This window comes from Barbus barbus (genome assembly GCF_936440315.1).
Source record: "Barbus barbus genome assembly, chromosome: 10".
Taxonomy (NCBI): Eukaryota; Metazoa; Chordata; class Actinopteri; order Cypriniformes; family Cyprinidae; genus Barbus; species Barbus barbus.
In genome coordinates, this window is record NC_136738.1 from 31,645,546 (window position 1) to 31,670,903 (window position 25,358).

General features: G+C 34.4%; 1 protein-coding gene across 1 annotated transcript in view; it reads right to left on the minus strand.

The window, feature by feature from the left end:
* The window catches only part of LOC306875666 (glypican-6-like), a gene marked incomplete at both ends in the record, with an annotated part of 35,479 nt that extends 11,716 nt beyond the window's left edge, over window positions 1-23,763 (minus strand). Inside the window, 7 exons of the mRNA XM_079426345.1 lie at window positions 219-248; window positions 3,734-3,877; window positions 4,933-5,063; window positions 14,342-14,507; window positions 16,581-16,972; window positions 19,625-19,783; window positions 23,622-23,763. Coding sequence (XP_079282471.1) covers window positions 219-248; window positions 3,734-3,877; window positions 4,933-5,063; window positions 14,342-14,507; window positions 16,581-16,972; window positions 19,625-19,783; window positions 23,622-23,763 — 1,164 coding nt within the window. The remainder of the gene's footprint in view (window positions 1-218; window positions 249-3,733; window positions 3,878-4,932; window positions 5,064-14,341; window positions 14,508-16,580; window positions 16,973-19,624; window positions 19,784-23,621) is intronic.
* Window positions 23,764-25,358: the final 1,595 nt, after the last annotated feature.

Genomic DNA, 25,358 nt, shown 5'->3' on the forward strand with positions numbered 1-25,358 from the left:
TATTTAGTGACTAGATATGTTTTAAATGATTGGATTTATGTGAGATACATGGCACGGTACATATGAAGGGTCTGTAATAAAGAGAGCGCTATACAGACGAGCAGAAAGCACCTGCTGAGCCGAGAGCTCAGATCCTCAGAAACATATCTGAGACGCATCGCACACGAGTCAAGCAGCGCTGACATACTGAGCAGAAATAAATATCGGGCAACTCTTACACTGTGTTGCATGACTTTCCACACAATCCTCTGGCAAGCATTGAAAAGAGGGAGAGAAGGAGAGAGAGAGAGAGAGAGAGAGAGAGAGAGAGACGAGAGAAATAAATGCATTTTATATGGGGTCCAAAATACTGAGACTATAGTGTTTATATGTGTATATATATATATATATATATACGGTCCCCTCCAAAAGTATTGGAACAGTAAAGACAAAATTGCTCTGTTGGCTGTGGAGTCAAGACATTTGCAAATATGATTAAAATATTAATATGAGACAAAACTACAGAATGTCACATTTTATTATTAGCCGTTTCAACACAGAGATGTTTTACCAAATAAAAAGAACAGCACTTTTAGAGTTCATCCCACTCATTGATGAGAGCATAAGTATTGGGACAGTTGAACATAAGGCAGATATAAAAGATTAAAAGCTATTATTTAGTTGCAGATCCCTTGCACACAATCACAGCAGTGAGTCTGTGACCCATAGACATCACCAGACTCTTTGAAATACTTTTCCCAGCCTTTAATGCAGCCAATTCCAATTGTTGCTTGTTTTGGGAGTTTCTGCCTTTACTCTCCTCTCCAGCTGCTGAAATTCATGTTCAATCAGATTTAAATCTGGAGATTGACCTGGGCAATCTAACACTTTCAATCTGGTGGCATTTTCTTGAATATTGGTAGGCAAGATGGTTTTGTACCCTTCCAAATTCATTCTGCTACTGTCATCATACATTAAGTCATCAGTAAAGTTGAGAGGGCCTGTTCCAGAGACAGCCATGCATGCCCATGCCATGACACCACCTCCACCATGCTTTACAGATGAGGCTGTGTGCTTGGGATCATTGCAGTTCCCTTTCTTTCTCCACATTTTTGCTTTCCCATCACTTAGATAAAGGTTCATCTTTGTCTCATCGGTCCATAAACACAGTTCCAAAACTCTTCTGGCTCACCTTTGTGCTTTTTTGCAAACTCTAATCTTGTCTTTCTATTTTTGGTGCTGGTCAGGTTTGCATCTTGCTGTGTAGCATCTGTAATTCTGTGTCAAAGTCTCCTGAGGACAGTAGATTGTCAGAGCATCACCCCAGCTTTCTGGAAGTTGTTGGTGATTTTACAGACACGTCTTTTAGGGTTCATTTTCACAGCTTTTATGATTTGTCTGTCATCAACTACTGTTGTTTTCTCAGCCGATCAGGTCATTGTTGGTCGCTGGTGGTTTCCAAACTCTTGATTTCTCCATGCCCTTTGTTTTTGCTAGAGCTCTAATTGACTTCCTCTTTTCTTTTTAGCACCAAAATTGATTGCTTTTCTCTCAAAGTCAGCTCCCTCGTCTTCATCCTGGTTTGTGTGTGTCATCGAATGCAAGATTCAGAATACAGAAGTAATGGATATAACTGATACGACACATTCCCTGCTTTTAATATCTGAAGAATTAATGCAACGGGACACAGCTGATCACTTAGAAAGACCTGTGAGGCAACTGCTCCAATACTTATGCTCACATCAGATAGAGGGATGAACTCTAAAAGTGCTGAACTTCTTAGCTGCTAAAACATCTATGTGTTGAAACGGCTAATAATAAAATGTGACATTCTGTAGTTTTGTCTCATATTCATCTTTTAATCATATTTGTAAATGTCTTGACTCCACAGCCAATGTGGCTGAATTACAACAATTCTGTCAAGATGAGTGGGCTAAAACTCCTCCACAGCGCTGTAACAGACTCAATGCAAGTTATCACAAACGCTTGATTGCAGTTGTTGCTGCTAAGGGTGGCCCAACCAGTTATTAGGTTTAGGGGACAAGCACTTTTTCACACAGGGCCATGTGGGTTTGGATTTTGTTTTCCCTTCATAATAAAAAACTTCATTCAAAAACTGCATGTTGTGTTTACTTGTGTTATCTTTGATTAATATTTAAATTTGTTTGATGATCTGAAACATTAAAGTGTGACATGTAAAAAAATAAAAAATCAGGAAGGGGGCCAACACTTTTTCACACCACTGTATTTTTATATTTTAAAAAAATATATTTTTTTTCAGCAAGGACACATTAAATTGATCAAAAATCAGAGTAAAGACATTTATAATGTTACAAAAGATTTATATTTCAAATAAATGCTGTTCTTTTGAACTTTCTATTCATCTGTGAATCCTGAAAAATAAAATGTGTTGCGGTTTCCACAAAAATATTGAGCAGCACAACTGTTTTCAACATTAATAATAATCAGAAATGTTTCTTGAGCAGTAAATCAGTATATTATTATGATTTCTGAAGAATCATGTGACACTGAAGACTGGAGTAATGACGCTGAAAATACAGCTTTGCATCACAGAAATAAATAATAAATTATAGTTTAACATTGATTCACATAGAAAACAGCTATTTTAAATTATAATATTTAACTATTTTTACTGATTTTTAGATTAAATAAATGCAGCCTTGGTGAGCAGAAGAGACTTTTTTAAAGAATATGACACGTAGTTGAACCAATTTATACAAAAAGTAAGATTTACAGTATGTACACAACTTTGAAAACAACAATTGTAAACATTTTGAGGCTGTCATGTAGCAGTCAATATGCTAGCAAACGCCAATCAATAGAGAGTCCTCACTAAAGGTCAAGAGAAAACAAGAATTAACTTTGAGAGTCTGCAATCAGCTTCAATCAACGGCTTCAAGAAGGTTACAGATAATGGCTTTGTCTCAAAACCTAGTGTGCTGCCTACCTAGACAGTATTTTAAGACATCATAGATGTGATTCAAAGGCTAAATGTGTGCAGTTATTTAAGAGTCCTCATTTTAAAAGAGCATCACATTCAAAAGTTTGGTTTTAATATTTTTGAATGTCTCTTCTGCTCACCAAGGCTGCATTCATTTGAGACCTTGGACTACAAAATCAATCTTATATATTTGTAGCAACAGCCAACAATACATTGTATGGGTCAAAATTATCGAATTTTCTTTTATGCCAAAAATCATTAGGATATTAAGTAAAGATCATGTTCCATTAAGATAAATTTCCTACTGTAAATATATCTAAACTTAATTTCTGATTAGTAATATGCATTGCTAAGAACTTCATTTGAACAACTTTAAAGGTGATTTTCTCAATATTTAGATTGTTTTGCACTCTCAGATTCCAGATTTTCTAATAGTTGTATCTCAGCCAAATATTGTCCTATCCTAACAAACCATACATCAATGGAAAGATCATTCAGATGATGTATAAATCTCAATTTCCAAAAATTGCCCCTTATGACTAGTTTAGTGGTCCAGGGTGACATTTGATTAAAAAAATACAGTAAAAATTGTGAAATATTATTACAATTTAAAATAACTGTTTTTGATGTGAATATAAGTTCAAATGTAATTTATTATTCAATGCTCCCTTGCTGAATAAAAGCACTAATTTCTCCTAAAACATCAGGGTGCCTCTCAGCTCAGGAGGTTTTGAGATGGAGCCCGTGTTTCCCGCAGGTACTTGAGTGTGATCACGCTAGATTTGCTCTTACCAGGCGGTCGAGGCGAGTGGCGTCCGCAGCGGTCGGAAGCTCCTCAGGGTTGTAGGGACTGAAGCGGCCACTGAACGTGTCGGAGACGCCGCGGGCCGACCTGCTCATTCCTGAAGGCTTCGGCTGTCCACAACCTTGGAAAACCTGCAATTACACGGAGAGGACGAGTTCGAGGAGTCGTCTGCATTCGGCTGAGCAGAGAAACACAAACATGCTATTCTCAGTCCAACATCAAATGACGAAGGAAAACAATACGGTCACGTCCATCTTAGCTGGATCTATTGTGCCTAAAATCGGTTTCATTCTCGACCACATGTTATTTCATGGCTTCCTTGGAGCACAAAACTAGTCATAAGGGTCAATTTTTGGAAATTTAGAGGTATACATAAATCTATATATATACTTAAATCACTTAATTATATCTATCTATCTATCTATATATCTATCTATCTATCTTAGATAGATAGACAGACAGACAGACAGACAGACAGATAGATAGATTGTAGTTTTTGTCCTTTTGCTTGCATTTAGTTTATTATCCTTATTTCATCACTGTGTATTTATCTTCAGTGAGCTTCAGTTTTTGATTAATTTGATATTGACATAAAATAAGTATATTGTGATATATATCGTTATCATGATATAAAATTTTGATCATATCGCCCACCTATTACCAATGATACTTAAATAACACTGTCCATGGCAGATTTTTCTGAATTTGAATCAACTTTTCACACTCACTAGCTCACTTTAAATGGACTTGCCATGTAAAACCAGTGGTTTACTTGTAGTTGTCTCTGCATATTAAGGGATAAGAGAAAGATGACCGAAAAATGACACACATCACCTTCAACTATTTCAAGAAGCTGAAATCCCACGAGGGGGCCAAATAACGGCATCTCCTGTGACTTAAACCACGCTCTGCCATTTTTTCTCCTCCAAAAACTGCAATTAGTGGCTGCGTCAGAAATGCAGAGAGATGCAGGAGACACATTTATTGGCCCGAGCGCCGAGCTACAAATTTCTGACCATCCGCAACTATGCTGTTAAAAATAAGACTGGAAGCGGAATGAGAGGCTTCGGGTTCGAAGCTGAAACCAGCGAATGCCACAGATCACTTAATTCTAGGCTTGCTTGTTCAAGATGTGATATCACAACATGATGATTATGGGGGAGCGCAGCTGCTGGACGGGACATACTTGATAGGAGAGCTGCATGCTGTTCTCCTGCATAATCATGATGGCTTCGGATATCTTCACATCGATGGGCTCCATGACGGTCTCGATGTTGAAGGGCCCCTCCAGACGCTCCGTCACGAGCAACATGGCATCTGTCAAAACATACAAACCAGAAGAAAGACAGACAGATTGTGTGTTATTTATAGCCGCTGATAATCCACCTGGAGACTTTGACTAATGAATGCCATGCATTTGGTTAACAGCTCAAAACATTAATTATGCGTGAAACATGTCCAGGTCACATTTCACCCCAAAAGAAAAAAATGTCCACAAGTGCCATGAAAAAAATTGTCCTTAAAATAGGCTTTATTTTCTTTTAGGCAAAATATAATTTAAAAAAAAAAAAGGCACAAAAAAAAAAAAAAAAAACTGCAAAAATTGTCCTCAAAATGTGTTTTACTTTACTTTTAGACTAAATATAATTTATAAAAATAAAAAATGCAAACAGTCCTTAAAACAGCTTTATTTTCATTTTAAGCACAATATAAATTCTAAAAAAAAGTCCTTAAAATAACCTTTATTTTCTTTTTAGGCAGAGTATAATTTCTGTAAAAAAATAAAAATAAAACAAATGCAACAATAATGCAAACATGGTCCTTATTTATTTTTTTCTTGTTGGGCAAAACATAATTTCTAAAAAAAAAAAAAAAACAAACAAAAAAAAATTGTTCTTAAAAAGGCTTTATTTCTTTAGCCAAAATAAAAATAATAAATATACATATATGCACATGTCTCTTTTTTTAGACAAAATATATATAAAAGTAGGCTTCATTTTCATTCTAGGCAAAATATTTCTAAAACAATTATGCCAACATGGTTCTTAAAATAAACTTTATTTTTTATTTTAGGAAAAATATAATTTCTAAAACAAACAATTTATAAATATGTAATTTTTATTAATATTTTGTAGTTTATACTCAATCATGTAGATATTTTTTCAAATTTGACTAAATTAAATGTTGATTTATAACCAGAGTTGAGTGTGTTTAGAGGATGGATGGACATAAAGCTTCTAATACGTTCACAGGCCGTGTTAATGGCAGCTGACACGGGTGTGGCAACACTTTTGTCCACAAATATGATGGAGGAGAACATTTCTTTCACGTCAACATCTATTTTCCCAGGCGTGGACTGCATGTCTGAACATCCAAACGCCACAAAAACCTCCAAACATGATGTGGAGCAGCTCAGCAGCCGGGCACCGGAGCTGGCATCAGCCACGCCAGACAATACGGCTCCACATCAGTCCTTCAGAGAAACTACAACCCAAGAATATTTACATGGCTTCCAACAGGGTCAAAAAGTGTCAAACATAATATTATAATCCATATGTTATAGAAACAATACTGTTTTTATTCTTTATTCTAAAAAGCTGGGTGAACACCAGAATCCCCCAAATTTAGTTTTCTTAACGAAAAGAGTGACTGGCAAAGCTGCAGCATAAGCTTTATTTACTTCATTGGCAAAATAAGATAAAAAAAAAAAAAAAAAGGTCCTTAAAATAGTTTTTAAGCTAAATATGATTTATAAAAAATAAATAAATAAATAAAAATTGAAAAATTATATTACTATTTAGGCAAAATATAATTTTTACGAAAATAAGAAAATAATACAAAAATTAAAAGGCTTTATTTTATTTTTGGGCAAAATACAAATTGTCCTTGTTAGGCAAAATATAATTTGCAGACAAATACAAAAATGGTCCTTCAAAAAGCTTTATTTTCGGCAAAATATATATATAAAAAAAAAAAAAAAATGTCCTTGAAAGGGCTTTACTTTCATATTAGGCAAATTTTAATTAAAAATAAAAATGCAAAAATGGTTCTTTACAACTTTTTTTTTTCTTTTTGGGCAAAATATAAATGAATAAACCAAGCAAAAAATGGCTTTAAAATGGCTGTATTTTCTGTTTAGGCAAAATATAATTTCTAAAAAAATATGCAATGCACAAATGGTCCTTAAAATAGGCTTGGCTTTCTTATTAGGCAATATGTCATTTCTTATAGTAAAAATAATTGTCCTTAAAATTGGCTTTATTTTAATTTCAGGCAAAATATAATGAAAAAATATAATTTTCTATTTAGGCAAAAAAAACATTCGGGCTAAATATACCTTTTACATTTTTTAACAAAGCTGCTTTTATTCTTTGTTCTACCAGAATCCCCAAACTTTAGTTTAGTCTATGAACAGAGTGACTGCAGAATCACATTAGCATACACATATATTCCTGCACACAGAAAATGAGAGCAAAATCTGCAGGCTTTCTCTGACATGATGTTATGCTGGTAGTAAAGCAAGAGCAGAGATGTGCCAGACTCTCTTCCCAACATGATCCCAGAGCACAGCTGCGAGCCGCTAACCATTTCCGGCCAACACTCGTGTCCTCCAGCAGCTCTGTCAGTACTTGTTTGTATTTGTTTAACCCCGTCTGCTCCTGTGAGATCAGCCTCAATGCAAGCAGCTGTTATTAAACTCTCTGCAGGTGAAAAACACACTTTTATCACCCAACACACTTCACAACACCTAAAACACTCCGAGTGACAGATAGAAAATGCATCAAACTATGACCCTGGAAAAAAAATGCACTGCTTTATACAACAACAACAAAAGATATAATGTTTTTGAAAGAAGTCTTTTCCGCTCATCAGGTCTGCATTTATTTGCTCAAAAATACAGTAAAATGGCAATGAAAAGACCCTATTCATTGCCAATAAAGTGAAATTACTGAACACACACATATATATTTATTTATTTAAGGACTGTTTTTGTATTATTTGTTTTTACTTTTTTAATATATATATATATATATATATATATATATATATATATATATATTTTTTTTTTTTTTTTTTTTTTTTTTTATATATTGAAAAAAAAATTTAATAAAAAAATAATACAAAAACAGTCCTTAAATAAATCTATTTATTTTTGCTACTCTAACTATGCATAGTTTCAAAAAAAGGAAAAACTAATACAAAAATTGGTCCTTAAAATAGTTTTTATTTTCTTTTTAGGAAAAATATCATTTCTGAAAGAAAAAAAATAAAGAGTACTAATTGGCCTTAACACAGCTTTATTTTCTTCTATTTATAAGAGTGTTTTCCTCTCTCTTTTAATAGCAGATAAATCTATTTCTATTTATTCTAACTACGTATAGTTATATAGATTTTATTAACTGCATTTACAATTATTTTCCTGCTGTCTGTCAATTGCAAGAAGAAACCTGACCCACCAGCTACCTAAATAATACAACAGAGATTGGTTAATTAGACAAATTCATTATTATTTATTTTTTAAATATTAGTAAAATAATGAATGCATGAATAAAAGTTTAATTTAAGTTTACATTAAGAATGACAAATACTCGTGTCCCTTCATTACACTTGATAAAAACTCCTTGTTCGGCTCTGCAGTGTTGTGTCCGTTTTCTAATAAAGCACTAATGTCTTATTCATGAGCAGCTCTTCTCAGAGCACAGGAAATGTTCGGGGCTTGAATTTTCACGAATTGTGAAGTTGTGGCTAGATCCTGTTACCTAATGAAACAAATCATGCGATTAAAAAGAAATGAGCAAATAAAATCAATAAGGATCCGTTTACAGTTTGGTAACAAAGGACTGCAGAAAGGGCAAGACTAATTTGTGTGTTTGCCAAACACTAACAAGGGTAAAGAGAAATGTGAATTAACAGAACTGAACAGGAAAAAATCATTTGTTTTCATATTTGAATACTGTTGAGATTCTGAAGCGGAATGTTTTAGATGATCTGGAATTTTACATTAAAACATTCAGCTCCTAGCAACGCCATAGCAACCAACACAAATCCCCTAACAACTAAATAACAATTTGCTAACAGCCACTTAACATAACACCAAGGCCATCCAAGATAAGTGTGTTTCTTCATCAGATTTGGAGAAATGTAGCATTGCATCAGTGTCTCAGCAATGGATGCTCTGCAGTGAATGGGTGCCGTCAGAATGAGAGTCCAAACAGCTGATAAAAACACCACAATAATCCACACCACTCCAGTCCATCAGTTAACATCTGGAGAAAACAAAAGCTGAAACAAATCCCGCATTAACATGTTTTTTTAACTTGAATATGAGTCCATAATCCATAATAACACTTCCTCCACTGAAAAAGTGGTCTGGTCTGAATCAGGAGAGAAATTTGCACAGATCAAGCACCGTTTATAAGCCAAAACAGCTCTAAACAAATATGTTGCTGAATTTTGATGTGAGAGACAACAGGAGATGGACCTTTTCACTCCAGGAAGCATTATTATGGATTATGGACTCATAAACACTTTGAATATAAAAATGTCTTACTGATGGATTCGTTTCTTTTGGCTTCACAAGACATTAATTGATGGACTGGAGAGGTGTTGATAACTTATGGATTATCATGATGTTTTTATCAGCTGTTTAGACTCTCATTCTGACGGCACCCATTCACTACAGAGCATCCATTGCTGAGCAAGTGATGCAATGCTACATTTAATCAAACCTGATGAAGAAACTAACTCCACATCTTGGATGGCCTGAGGGGGAGTACATTAAGCATATTTTAATTTTTGGGTGAGCTAATCATTTAATTACCATGAAATTAATTCAGTATATTTAATTTAGTGCTGTCAAAATTAGCACGTTAACGCAGGCGATTCATTTTTACACACTGTAAAAACAAATTGTTTCAAAGTTGTTTCAACTTAAAATCATTTCTTAAACCGTTAAATTTAAGTTTAAGTTTTTAGTTAAATTTTTTAGTTCATGTTAATTTAAGGGACAACTGCACTGAAAAAAAATGTTACATTGAATTTACAGAATTTGTTTTCAATTAATTAGTTAATGCACTACCACTAAAATACTCACTGCATAAATGTGCAGCTTGCAGCATGTTGTAAAAATATTCGAGTCTTGTAACATTCTCCTGGTTTTCCAAACACAGTGCAGCTCTCCAAGATGAACTGTTTGCTGAAAATAATTTGCATTGAATTTAAATTCAGCGTATTTACATGTCACTTCAGTTCTGTGAATGGAAGCTCGGTCGGACTAGAGCTCAACATCTATTTCTGTCGGCTCGGGACAATCCTGCCAGAGTAACACTGGCACAACACGCTGCAAACACTGTGTTTGTGGGGCTGAGATTTCCCTCAGGAACATTTTTAGAAATAAAAACAGACACAAATGAGTCAATAGATGACATGCAGTAAGAGTACACAGCTTGAATGTGGACAGCAGCTCAGATTATTTGGTTTCAGAAGAATTCGATAGGAATAATTGAGTTCAGATGAATAATTTAATGGCATTAGTGTAACTACTTCTACAGTCCGTTTTCTCTTTTCTGAATGAATGCTGCTGGTTCCTTAAAGTCAACATATTTATATCTAGCTAACTGGTTAAAGGAATAGTTCACCCAAAAATGAAAATTTGCTGAAAATGCACTCAACCTCAGGTGATCCAAGATTAGGATGAGTTTGTTTCTTCATTAGATTTGTATAAATGTGTCTCTGCATCAGTGTCTCAGCAGTGGATGCTCTGCAGTGAATGGGTGCCATCAGAATGAGAGTCCAAACAGCTGATAAAAACATCACAATAATCCACAAGTAATCCACACCACTCCAGTCCATCAGTTACATTTACATTTATTCATTTAGCTGACGCTTTTATCCAAAGCGACTTACAATTGCTATACATGTCAGAGGTCGCACGCCTCTGGAGCAACTAGGGGTTAAGTGTCTTGCTCAGGGACACATTGGTGTCTCACAGTGGATTCGAACCCGGGTCTCTCACACCAAAGGCATGTGTCTTATCCACTGCGCCATCACCACCCAGTTAACATCTTTTGAAATCAAAATGAAATCAAAAATCAAAATAAGACATTTTAAGTGACGGCACCCATTCACTGTAGAGGATCCATTGGTGAGAAAGTGATGCAATGCTACATTTCTACAAATCTGAACTACAAATCTACATCTTGGATGGACTGAGGGGGAGTACATTTTCAGCAAATTGTCATTTTCACAGTTTATAGGCACAGACACCTGAAGGGAACTCCATCATCCCTTTGCAAATTCTTGTTTGTGACGAGAACTGGTGGACAGCTTTGAGAATAATTCCCCTTGATATGACTCTGGGTCCAGGGTTACACCAGGCAACCGGACTTCCCCTTCCAGCCAAGTCATTTGAACACAGACCACTCTACGGAAGCAATGTTAAAAATGCCCCGCAATGACCATCTAAGCCAAACCAAAGCGCTGCCCAAGATCTGCCTGGAATAAACAGAGAGAAAAATTCTTAAACTACCTTCCTAGCATGAGCTCGACACAACATCTGGTCACTGTTTGCTCTTATATGTTGAAGTACGTTGCTGTAAAATCTTCATCCCAGCAATTGAACCCAATTCAAACCATAATAAAAACTCCAATAGAGAACATGTCAGGTTTAATGGCACAAATTCTTAAAATTAAAATTCTGTCATTATTTATTCAATCTCATGTTGTTTCAAACCTGAATGCTGTTATTTTAGTGCAACACTAAAGGAACCACAAATGCACACCGAAATTAATCAAAGCATAGTGTTTACTAAACACTTGCATCTGTTTGATTTTTTAAATAATCGTGTTTTCAAAATGCATTTGTTTACATTCCTCAGAATCAGCATTAATCTGTTAATTGTGAAATCTAATTTAAGACAACACATTAAAGGTGTATAGGATGAAAAAAGTAACTAATAGATCACCACACTATAGTCTTTTAATCGCACTACATTAAGATAATTGCTTTGTATGACAAGTTTTCTGCAATGGTATGCTTAAATATGCAAATGAGCATTATTTAATTAAATATGCACTAAATTACATACATTTCCACAAGATGCATCTGAACATTGAATGACGTCAATTGGCCACTATAGATATTATGCTGTTTTATGTTCATCTGCTCAAACTATTTCAAATGTAGTGAATTAAGCTACAAACTCATAATCACAATCATAAATGTTTCCATCTAACATGCATTTTGGGGTGCAACTCGAGTGTTTTTACTAGTTAGCAGTAAACCGGTTCTCTCACCAGATTATGTTTGTAGATTTGTGATGGAAATATGGATATTTTATTTGTAAAACATCATACTTTTTCTCTTATTTCAGTTAAAGTAATAAAACTAGCGAGTTAAGCCAGCAGCAGTACTGACAGAGTCGAGTAAACATGGCTGAAGACGCAAAAAGAGGAACAGGCAACCCAGTTCAATTGAGTGAGTCATTTACACTGGAACTGCTCAGATTGATTCAAACTCGTCACTTCGAATGAATCAGTTCAAGCGATTCCCTAGTAAAAACCAGACTAAAAGAGCCATTAAAATTCAAATTTTGACATCGCTTGTAATGATTTTTAAAAAGCACGTATAGTGATGGGTGAAATGGGGCTTTTGGAAACTTTGAACTAGTTAAATCATAGCGCCGCAAAATGATTCACTGAATCAGTTGGTGTATTGTGAATCACTTGATTGAGATTGGAACGTCAGAGCAGTTTTGTGAATCTTTTTATTCAGATTGGAGCTTCGGAGAGAGTTTGCAAATCATTTCGCACATTGAACGATTCGCGATCTGAAATGATGATTCGTGGATCATTTGATTTAGATCGGAATGGGTTTGCAAATCTTTTGATTCAGATCAGGAAAAGAGAGGTTTACAACTCACTTTAATGTCTGACATATTATAATTACATCCATAAGCTTTTTGTGAAATTTGGAGCAACTCAATCTGTTGTTTGAGCTCTTCGTATTTAAGGAAAGAACTATAGTTTCCAAAGTCGGGAAGCTGTTGGCCAGTGGAACAGAAGAGCTCAGGTCTCGTACAGATTGTCTTCAGCAGGTCTGTGGGTGTTCGCTGTCAGTCATGCAACCAGCACTTTGACAAGAGCATCTTACAGCAGATGTCAGTATGCATGTCCTTTGCTGCTTCACAGCTTCTCCAGATTCATATTACAGCTCTGCTGCCTGGGCGAGAGGCAGTAAAATGTACAGTTTTTATTCACAGAAAATGTTTTAGATGCTGAGCTGAAACACTACGTCACTTATGAGTCGAGATGGGAATCGTAAGAAAGTAGGGTTGGGCGATATGGCCAAAGATATTATATTAATATCAATGGGAAAAGAAAACGCATGTTTGTTAGACCTTGAGAAGGAATGAACATAACTTGTTTGTTCACAATTAAACTACACAGAGTGAGATATTTTTAATTTAGGGTCCCATGAAATCATTTTATTTCCTAAAAATTCAGTTTTCTGTTTTATTTGATTTATTTATTTAGATTTCTGTGTTTTATGATTCAATACAAATTTACGCTCAAAAACGGGGTCTAATAAAATGAATTCAGAAAACTTTTTTCAGAAAACAATTTAATCTTTTAAAATGTCATCAAATTAAAATACAGCAATTAATTTACAACAACACATTGCATTTTTGTCGAATAAGATGCTGCTCAACAGAACTGTGTCAATTAAAATACGGATGAAAAAATTACTTGGTTGTATGATATTCCATAAATATTATTATGATTATTATTATTTTGAGAATAACATTTTAGTGTACAATAGTACAGCTAGTCTCAAATAACATGTTTTGGAAGCAAAATAGCCTAAAATCTCAAAATGTACCAATGCATGAAAAAAAAAAACTGTGTGATTTATGATTTAATATAAATTTATCATCAAAAATGGTGTTTAATTAAATTCATTACTAAAACTTTTTTTGTTTGAATGAACCATTGCATTTAATTTTTTTTGTCAACTAAGATGCAGAATTGTGTCATTTAAAACAGATGAAAAAATTTCTTGGCTGTATGATATTTTTTTTTAAATAATAATATTGTAACAACATTAAGAAGTACATTCTAGTATACAATAGTAATATATTTACTTTTGTATAATTTTTATTCTAACATATAGTTTTATTTTGTCATGAAGATCTGTGTGTATATATTATGACGGTAGTTTTTCTCAAATGAAATGATGTAAAGCTGGTGAAGTGACTCAGAGCAGCTCTGGAGATGAAGTTCATGCGTTCATGTCCTCATGTATTGAGATAAAGATGCTAAAAACACAGCGAGCGTCACGTGAGTTTGAGTTTGTGCATCAGACGAAACCGCACCATTCTTGACTGGCTCTTGTTGTGTTTATTTCTGCTGTGTGATGAATCCATATTGAGTAAAAATGGCCAGAACTTATCATCTTTATTAACAAATTTGATCACAATCTTGATAAGATATAATTTATCACCCCAGCCCTATAAGAAAGTCAACAATTCAGGATCAGATTTCCAGCGCTGACATGCGCTTAATTCATTTTGTTAGAGTTATGAAGAGGCTCTTACCGATGTATTTGCTCCATTCCGGGTCCAGATCGGCCTGATTGGCCAGGCAGCCCTTCATCACATTCAGACAGTAGTTGTTGCAGGGCTTCAGCGTGAATAAACCCTGACAGTATGAGCAGTAGAGCATTTTAGTGAAGCCGCTGACGCACGCAGAGCTCATGGAGACCTGCGGACCGAAGATGCCACATGCAGTTCATTTGATGCATATGAATGGAAATAATCATAACAAATGTTCTACAAAAGGACACTCATCATTTCAGACACAAACTATCATAGTGTTATACTGTAATATCTCAATGCAGCTGAGGAGATGAAATATATTAGTGAAAAATGTCAAGTTGCTCATGTTTCACATGAAACTCATACTTTTGAGAACCAAAATAAATTATAAATATACTGTATGAATTAAAACATAAATTTAAAGTAGAATTAATCAAAATGAATTGTTAAGCTGATTAATTCAGGTATTTAGACAACTTTTTTTAACCAAATTTTGAGGCAGAAAAGAAATAAACACATACTGGGCCCAAACATCCAAAATGTAATTCAAAACGGGTAACAAACAGAGCATTTTAGGTCTCTGATAAATGCAAAATACATAAAGTTATGACATAAAAGGAAGAAGACATATTTCAGATTCTGCACTATTTTTTTGTTCACAATCAAATGTAAACTTCATTGGAAAAAAGTATTTTTTATTGTTATGCCAAGCCCAAATATATATGATTGGGTAGAAATTAAAAATAAAAAGGAAGTATATTCTGAATTTTATTTAACTTTTAATTATCTATTTTTATTTTTATTTAAAGATGCATTAAAGTTGTGTTTTTGACATTTTAACTTAATGAGAAAATGAGAACTGTCGATTTTTGCAATACACAAAAAACCAGGTAATGAAATGTTTTTATGGTTTTAGTTTTAGTTAATGATAATAACCCTGTAGCTTTGCAGTTTCAATAACCATGCATTTTTGTTATGAGCAGCTCAGACATTCTGCCAAACATCTCATTTTGTTCTTTACATATGAAATTAAATCATGTGTTTGGAAAATGAGGGTGAGTAAATCAGGCAATTAAAACACTGAACAACCTTCTCCTTTTGAGCTCACACACAACACTGTGCATTTAGAGCAGTGACCTTCAACTGAGTCCATAATACACTTCACTCAGAAGAAGCAGATAATCCTTAAACTAATGCAGAAACCCAATTTCTGACACCTATGATTCAGTACTGTGTATCAGCATGTGATGGTAGGGCAGGAGATCTATAATATATAGAGAAATCTCATTTTTTATAAACCATAGTTGTAAAAGTCATGTGGATCTCTCTCTCCGGGTATATTAGAGCTCCTTATGAGAAATCGACTATAGCTAAACCAGTTAAACAGCAGCTTTTCCAGGCCAAGGGAACAGCTAAATTATCTTAAAGCACTCATTTTTAGGTTTAATGTATTTCTAAAGGACGGTTTTAGAGTGATACAATAGGGCTCGATGATTTCACACAATGTGGAATCCAGTCATAATAATGGAATTTACAGTACAACGCAATTCAACTGATGAATGAGGAAAAAAATATTAAATGGAAAAAAAAGAGAATTTGGGGGAAAAACAACAACATTAAAACAGAATAGAATAACGGAGTAAAAGTTAAACTGAAAAGATGAAGAAAAAAACAACAACAAAAAAAGATTTCATATAGGGCCCTAACATTTTCATTTTAATTAATTAACATTTTTAATTAAAAAAAATAAGGGTCTAAAAATTACATTTATACAATTTTAATCAATTGTTTGATTCATGATTTAAATTAATTAGACATGCTTTAAATTTATTTTAACCATTTAAATGAACTCCAGAAAAATTCAAATGGAAAAAAACGGAATTTAAACTGAAAAAAAGGATATAAATAAAACAGATTTCATAAGGGTCTAAAACGTTTTCATGATTTCAATTAAGTACACATGCTTTACATTTATTAAACCGGAATCCAGTCAAATATATACTAAAAAATGGATTTGGGGAAAAAAGCAAAACAGATTTCAAAGGATCCTAAAAACATATGCTCTGATATAATTGTATTTTCAAACCTCATGCATGAACGAACTCTGCATGTTACCTTCACTGACAATGAATGCAGTTCATACTCTCAGATGCTATTCATTTTTTTCTTATAAAATCACAAGCACGAATCAGTCTGACAGGGCAGTTAGCACCACCTTATGAGCACCACTTTAGCTCACCTTAGAAACCCTGTTAGCCACTTCCCGTCCAACCATGAGGCCCTGGACGAAGGTGCGGGCGGCGATGAACGCTCTGGTAACCTGAGACTTCAGCTTCTTGGGAACGTCTCCAAAGGGCTTAAGCTGCTCCATGTACTTTCCGATGCATTCCAGATAGTCCTCGGTGATGAGATACTGGGAATTCAGGAGCTGGAACATGCGCTCCAGCAGACGCATCCAGAAATCGTTCAGCATCTCCTCCAGATTGACGTTGCCGCCTGTGTAGTATCGCTTGAGCTCGGCGAACAGGCCCTGGAAGACCTCGGCGTTCTGCAAGTAGGGCTTCCCATACGTGCGCAGAAACATCTCATTCAGAGAGCGCTCGGTGTTCTCCAGCAACTCCAAGAAGAACTCTGTTAAAGCATGAAATACAGCTTTTACAGTCCATAAAAGTTGATATATTTACGGTAGGAAATTTACTAAATATCTTCATGGAACATGATCTTTACTTAATATCCTAATGATTTTTGGCATAAAAGAGAAATCGATCATTTTGACCCATGCAATGCATTGTTGGCTATTGTTACAAATAAACCCCAGACTGCCTTTGTGCTCCAGGCTCACAAATGAGAAAATGAACTGATTTAGCTGGTTTCTCAAAGTTGTAAATGAAGTAAAGATTATTGGAGCACAAGATTAGATTAGATTAGATTCAACTTTATTGTCATTGCACATGTGGGTACAAGGGTGTTTCTTTGAGTTTGTGTCTCACTTTTGATTTGGTCTCTGCAGTCAAATCATTTTAATGCATAACTAAACTATTTCTTTCTTTAAAGAAGAATGCCTTTGCGATATCACACTTTAATCTGGCACACGTAAGAATATTCAATCAGTTTGAGCATTCATTCATTCGGGACGCTCTGTAAAGACTGTAAACAACTAAAGGGTCAATCGAGTCGGACTGTTTTGATGAGCACAGATAATTCTTCACTTTCTTCTGTGAAGTGCTTCTTCTTGAGGTCCGTCTCAAAGCCATTATGTTCATTTGAATGCAGCGCAGCACAGTGTTGCTCACATTCTCCCTAACAAACTCGTCAGCGCTCTTTGTTTGTGCGTCCCGATCATCACAGCGCATGATGAAACCTCTGAATTCTTAATGTCACAGTAAACAGGGTATTTATTCACACAGAGAACATGCTGGGAATTATAAAACTGATCGTTCCGGTTCTGGATCTTGCAATAAATGTTTGTCTTTAATATTTGAATATGGCATAACTGTAATAAAAAGCAATATTGTGCTATATTATCATACGGCACGGGTTCTTGTGCTTTATCACGTAGAGCTGCACATAAAGTCACTTTGGATAAAATTATGAAACTTTTGCCAAACAATAATTGACTGTCAAATAATAAATTAAATAGTAATTGTAAAAATTTAAATAATTAAATAAATAAATAAAACAAAAAATAAAATAAAATAGTTAAATAAAACAGTAAAAATAATAAAATTTATTAAAAATGAAATGAAAAATAAGCAAAATGTAAACATTTAAATATTAAACATTTCTTCTACTTTATCATGTAGTAGAGCTACGATGCACCGAATGTTGCTTTGGATAAAATTATTAAACCTTTGCCAAATAATAATTGTCTGCCAAATAATAAATGCAATAGTAATAATAATAATAATAATAATAATATAGTAAAAATAAATAAATAACAATTTAAAGAAAATTAACAATAATAATGATAATAAAACGTAATTAAATAAATAAAGTAAAAATAATAAAATAGTAAATAAAACAAATTAAAATAATAATATGTCAGGAAAAATCAAATAAAATCAAATCAAAATGAAAAAAAGTTCTTGTATTTTATCATGTAGAGCTAAGATGCACAGAAAGTCGTTTTGGAAAAAATAATGAAAACTTTAACAAATAGTAATTTTTTAATTGCTAAAATACAAAAATTAAAAATAAAATATTTAATAAAAAATGTAAAAGGTAATAATAAATGTAAATGCTGAAAAAAATGGATTAATGAATTTGCTTAGAAAATACAATAGCAATTAAATACACTTATAATCAGACAATCCACCGCATTATGATTTTGGGAAATGAGGTTCAGGGAGGCAATGTTTATCTGACAGTCTGTATTATAAACTACAGTCATCAGAAATTGAAGGATGATAAATATTTAATCTTTGAATTAATCTGTGATTTTTAAAATGGGGCAAACATTAACATTTTGCTAATAAGCAATAATAAGCAATTACACAAATGTGTTGTCAGTAGTTTATCTTTTATCTCTACTTACAGAAACATGAAAGAGAAACGTCTTTGGAATGCCTTCCTTATTCTGTTTCCTGAATTATTATTTTTCTGCTATGGTTAACATAAAATACACCAACATTTCCTTCCTATTCTGCATAGCTGAGGTGCTCTGGGAAGGCAATAACAACAAAAATAAAATAATTTGTAACATTTGACTAACACTTAAACTCTAAAGTGAATTTACAGTACCATTCAAAAGTTTGGGGGCGGTGAGACATGTAATGTTTCTGAAAGAAGTCTCTTATGGTCATAATAAAAAAAATACGGTATTATCAAAATACTAAATTTTAAAATTGTGAAATATTATTACAATTTAAATTAGCTTTTTTCTATGTGACTATATTGTAAAATGTAATTTATTTCTGTGATCTGCAGCTGTATTTTCAGCATCATTAGTCCAGTCTTCAGTGTCCCATGATCTTCAGAAATCATTCTAATATACTGATTTACTGCTTAAGAAACATCTCTGATTATTATCAATGTTGAAAACAGTTGAAGCTGGACGTTTGTTCAGTTACACTAAAAGAGCTTTTACCTGATAAAAAGCATAATCTATCAATCAGACGACAGAAGGCAGAGTAGATTGAATGAAAGGTTTAACAGCAATCATGTTAATCATCATTTATAGGCCTTCGAAATGTGGGCTTTATAGGGTTAATAATCCCTCATTCCACTAAATAAACAAATAAACATATTTTGACACCAACTAATTAATTAATGAACAAATCGTACCATCAAACCTTTTATGTCTGGTCATAAATGTGTCCCTCAGCTCTTCGCTCGTGTCGTCCATGAGCTTCTCAAAGTCCCGTGAGCTTCTCTGGCTGATGTCCTCCTCCATTTCTGCGTTACAGCAGGTTCTCTGAGGAGCGCAAACCTGCAGATCACCTCCTACAGACCAGAGAGAGACACAGCAACACAATTTTACACTGATAATAGTCAGAGATGTTTCTTGAGCAGCAAATCAGTATATTAGAATGATTTCTGAAGGATCATGTGACGCTGAAGACTGGAGTAATGATGCTGAAAATACAGCTTTGATCACTGAAATAAATTACATTTTAACAGATATTCACATAGAAAACAGCTATTTTAAACTGTAATATTATTTCACAATTTGTACTGTATTTTTGATCAAATAAATGCAGCTTTGGTGAGCAGAAGAGATGAATGAGATGGAAACAAACAGTCAGTCACTGAACGGAGGCATCCAAGTCCTTCACGACGAAATGACGACCCCTCAAAGTGAGTCCACAATCAACCTGATTGTCAGTCACTCCACAGAATCTCTCATTATGATAGCTGATGGGCGACTCTCTTTGAGTCTAACAAAAAAAAGCATTTACATTCACTTCAGTCCTCTCTCGTCTTGTTGTGGCTGTTCATGTGGGCAGCAGAGCTCACAGATTGTCTCAGCAATACATAACATTTCCATATTTTTGTTTGTTTTGTTTTTGGAGTTGCATATTTCATGCAAGCTCAATTTGGGTTCAATAGTTCAATAGTCATTATTATATTTTAATAAAATATAAATACATATACACTCTACAAAAAATGGTGCTGTATAGCACCAAATCTTGGTGCTTCAGTGGTGCTTCAGCGGTTCTTTGGCATGACTGATGGGCTATATAGCACCGATACTATATACAGAACCTGTTAAGCTCCTGTATGGTTCTTCAGCTGTTCTTCAGTGGTTCTTTGGGGTGATTAAGGTGCTATATAGCACCACTGCCGTACAAAGAACCTGTTAAGCCCCTTTAAAGGTTCTTTATGAGTGAGCCAAAGAACCACTGTCGGTGCTGTTTAGCACCATTTTTGTTGAAGAAATACAATGCAATATGGCACCTCTTATGGTTCTACATAGCAACATTTGACGAAGGTGCTGTAAAGCACATTTGAAGATATGGTGCTATATAGCACCAAAAGTGTTTCCCCTATGATTATGAGCCAAGAACCACCTTTAGTGCTACATAGCACCATTTTTTTAGAGTGTATAAATTACCAGGTGCAAAGCTTATTTTATTATTGATTAAAAAAAATAAAAAATAACATAAAATCCTTTTTGGGTGAACTAGGTCTTTAACTAAAGTGAACCTGCTATTTTCAGGTACAAAACTTTTCCATTTGCACACAGAAAAGGCTACCGCGCTCAATCCTCTTACTAAAACTAAATCATATCATCACTTGTCTGTGCACTTCTCATTTTTGACCTTTGTTTCCATTTCTGGCCAACTGTTTCCAAGGAAAAGGGGCTGTTTTCCAATTCCATGTCTATTTAAGACTCAAAATAATAATAAAAAAAAAAAAACTGCAAAACGGCATTAAACCAGCACTAATCAAACCTCAGGCTGTACATTTTTAATCTGCATGAAGATATGTATATTTGCGTGTTAATTTTCTGTTGGCTCTGCAATAAAATCACCATGAAAAGCATAGGAAAGTGTATTAATAAGGTCAACAGGGTCAATGTCGACTTTAAAATAATGCCAGCCAGTGACCCTGTTGATGAATGACTCTCCTGACAGTGATTTGTTAGACTGCACGCTTCCAGACGAAAACCTCTCGTCCATCAACAGCAATTCTATCTCTGATCATGAAGTCAAGGAGGTCACAAAATGTCAACAGCGTTATTTCAGTCTTTTGGTTGACCTCTGAGGCGCGGGTTAGAAATTACAGGGTCCGACTGAGAACAGCACCAGACACACACATTCACCTACACCAAACATCAGTTTAGTTCAACAAAATCCCTTCATGCATCTGAGAAAACACACCCACACTGGAACACACTGGGCTTTCAGCGTGTCTGCAGGAGTCTGGCATGCGACGAGGCCTTGTAACATTGATTTAAATATATGAGAAGAGCTGTTGAGAACCTCAGGAGCAGAGGACACATTTAGCACTGTTGACAAGCCAGCAGATGCTGGATGCTCTAAGTGCGATGCCTGTTTCTATGCACCACGAGGCTTTTAGACTGAGATATTGACAGGATCTTCTCAAAATGCACAGGATAGAGAGAGCAACCGAAGAGGTTATGGGGTTCGATTTGGAGGTCCTCTTATGTTTCTCGTCGTCTTATCAGCAAATAAAATAAAATTTAATTTAATTAAATTAATTTTTTTTTTTTGAATGAACTATTCCTTTTTCTGTGCACCACAATGTTTATTTTGGGATCTCAAAACACTTGTTTTAGTTTTCAACTATTAGATTATTTGCCTTATCATCAATAAAAAAAATAATTAATTAAATGAAAATAAAACAAAAAAATATTTTAAAAAAATTAAAATAGAATGAAACAAAATATTCAAATGAAAAGTAATATAAAATAAATTTAAATAATAAAATAAAATAAAGAGATTTTTGGATGACCTTTAAGTCTACTACTGCAATATTGTGAAGACAAAAAGGTTTGCATGCACTTTGTTTGGTTTTCTCAACCTTTTTTGGTCCATGACTCATTTTAGGGTCTAGAATTCTTGCAGCCTCGCTCATACCACAAAATAAAGTTAAACCAAGGGCATAGGTTTGGTTTAAAAGTTGGTAGGAATACTGCAACCTTGAGATCAGTATATTTAAAACAAACCAGTAATTAAAGCCATGACTCACAAGACCTTGACATAGGCTATTCAAAATGTTGGTGTTAAGTATGTGCCACTGCATGAAAGGAAGTCTGGTAATATGCAAAATAACATAGTTCCCTAAAGTCTCATTCATTCAAACAAGATCAATGAAGCTGAACTGTTTCAAGCAAGTTTTAGAAATCTCCCCATTTATAGCTATCAAATAACTCAAACCTAGAAGAATATGAACTATTAACAAGCTACTGAACATTTCCGTCATTACTACCCAGGAAATCAATGTTTAACAGTTAGTTCATGTCAATAAGTTGCCAGTCAGGGGCAAGTTGTCACAATAGAACTTGCCATTAAACAGTAGATTGTATTCAATTAAATAAGACAATTACGAATCAAGACAACTTGTTAAACAGCTATTGCAATGCTTTTCAAAGCAAAAATGTACATTATAAATGTGGCCCTGGATGACAAAACCAGTCATAAGGGTCAATTTTTGGAAATTGAGATGTATGGTTTGTTAGGATCGGACAATATTTGTCTGAGATACAACTATTAGAAAATCTGGAATCTGAGGGTGCAAAAAAAATTTAAATATTGAGAAAATCGCCTTTAAAGCTGTCCAAAAGAAGCCCTTAGCAATGCATATTACTATATATATATAAAATATAAAGAAATATAATTAAGTGTTAGTATATTTACGCTAGGAAATTTACAAAATATCTTTCATAGAACATGATAATATCCTTAATATCCTTATGCTTTTTGGCATAAAAGACAAATCGATCATTTTGACACATACAATTTATTTTTGGCTATTGTTACAAATATATCCGTGCTACTTATGACTGCTTTTGTGCTACAGGGTCACAATTATGTGACAACTTGCCCCAACCTGACGTTTCAAATCGACCTTCATTGCATAGCTGTTTTACCGCGTCCACTTGTTACCAAAGAGTTAAACAGGATAGAATTAAATATTATATTATTCTGTTTTTGAACAAGACGTATGAATCTAGCATACACAACCAATGCAAAACAAGCACGGACTTTTGACTTGAAACAAAACTGACATACAGACAGTGTGACAACTTGCCCCCGGTCTCCCATATTAAGCGGCGTTTACGCAGATGACAGTAGTGTTGTAATTCAATCGATACCTGCTGATTCCTCGGTGGGAACATTTGCGGGACTGTAACCCAGGTAAGTGAACGCGTCTTGCACCTGGCTGCAGTTCACCGCGTGTAGATCCGCTGCAACCGGGGCCAAGAGCGCGCACAGAACGGCAAACACAGCCGACATCGCGAGCTCCGCTGAGATCTGTTGATTTATTCCGCTGCAGACCCGTGATCTCTGAGAAAAGCACGCGATTCTTCTCTATTTGGGAGTCAAAACGCCTTGAAGTTTCGCAGCAGAAAGCATCGCGCGCTCTGACCGGAGTTCCTGGAGTGATGGAGTGAACCTGCAGCTGTCAGAGTCAGAGTCAGATCCTCCTTTCAGATCCTCCTTTCAGATCCTCAGAGTCAGATGGAACTTTTCTTTTCTTGACTTTCTTCTCTTTGACTGGAGGAGAGCGAGTTTATCCACCGCGGACAGCGCGCGCCACGCGTTATCAAAACGTTCTGAACGCGCTCGTTATTCCAATGCAGTACAGCGCATAACTGATTATCAGGCGCGATTTCACGGCTATGGAATATGTGGAAACTTAAAAAATTAGATACGAATTATGAGGACAGTTTGGGAGGGTCTGACCCCATGCCTCCTTGAATTCCCCCAAAGGGGGTGTGTTTAAAGTAGCCTACACATAAAAACAGTACACATTTTTTCATACAAGTATGTAAAGGTTTTAAAAAGATTTTTCAGTAAAAAGTTAGATTATATGTGATTTAAAGTGCGTTTTTTCGAATAGCCTCTAGCGAATTTAAGTGACGGTAACCATAACAACAGTAGATTCACGAGTTCGATCTCCATCGGTATGTTGATAAAATATGATATTATGTATCACTTTACTATAGATTGAATATAAAAACTTATAATTTAGCCTTTACCTTTAGCTAACTTTGCTACACTCCAAAAAAATCTTATTTTTTGTCTAGTTTCCCATTACAAATATTTAAACATTCTTAAATCAAGATATATTTAGGACTACTTATTATATATATATATATATATATATATATATATATTATTTTGTCATTTTGCTTCTCAAGTAAATTTATCTTGATTTAAGAATGTTACTGGAAAACAGAAATAAAAATAAGAAATTATTTTTGTGTAGCTGTGAATTGCGAAGCAGATTGTGACAAAATTATTACATTTATTTTGGCTTTTTTTTTTTTTTAGAACAACAGACATTTTAAAATAGCCAACCACACAAAAAGTGATTCATGATAGAAAAAGTTACATGAATTTCTGTTGCAGCCAAATTCTTATTCTCAGATCTAAAATATTTAATTGGCTAGAATGTCACACTTACAAATTTAATGGCGTTTGCAGCCCAGTCTCCAGTCCCTTTTCAGTGTTTATCTTGAAAATAAAATAATGCACCTCCAATTTTGCTTGTGCCCAACAGTTAATACTAATAAAATACAAGGCAGAAGGAATCACTAAAAATAGTTTCATTCAGGGTGGCTGAAATTGGGCTGTGCCAAATATATAGAGAATATAGACAAAGAATATGCCACCCACATCCACACATTCGCAAAGTTTAGAACCTCATAATTCTTATGCACCAAAATTAGAAAACATTTTATCAGCAAGATAAAAAACAACACTTAAAACAACATAATCCCTCAAAAAAGTAAAAATAAAAAATAAATTAAACCTATAATTAGTGTAAGGTTACATAGAGAGGGATGTATTTACATTTATGTACATGCTGTTTTCCGCACAGTTCT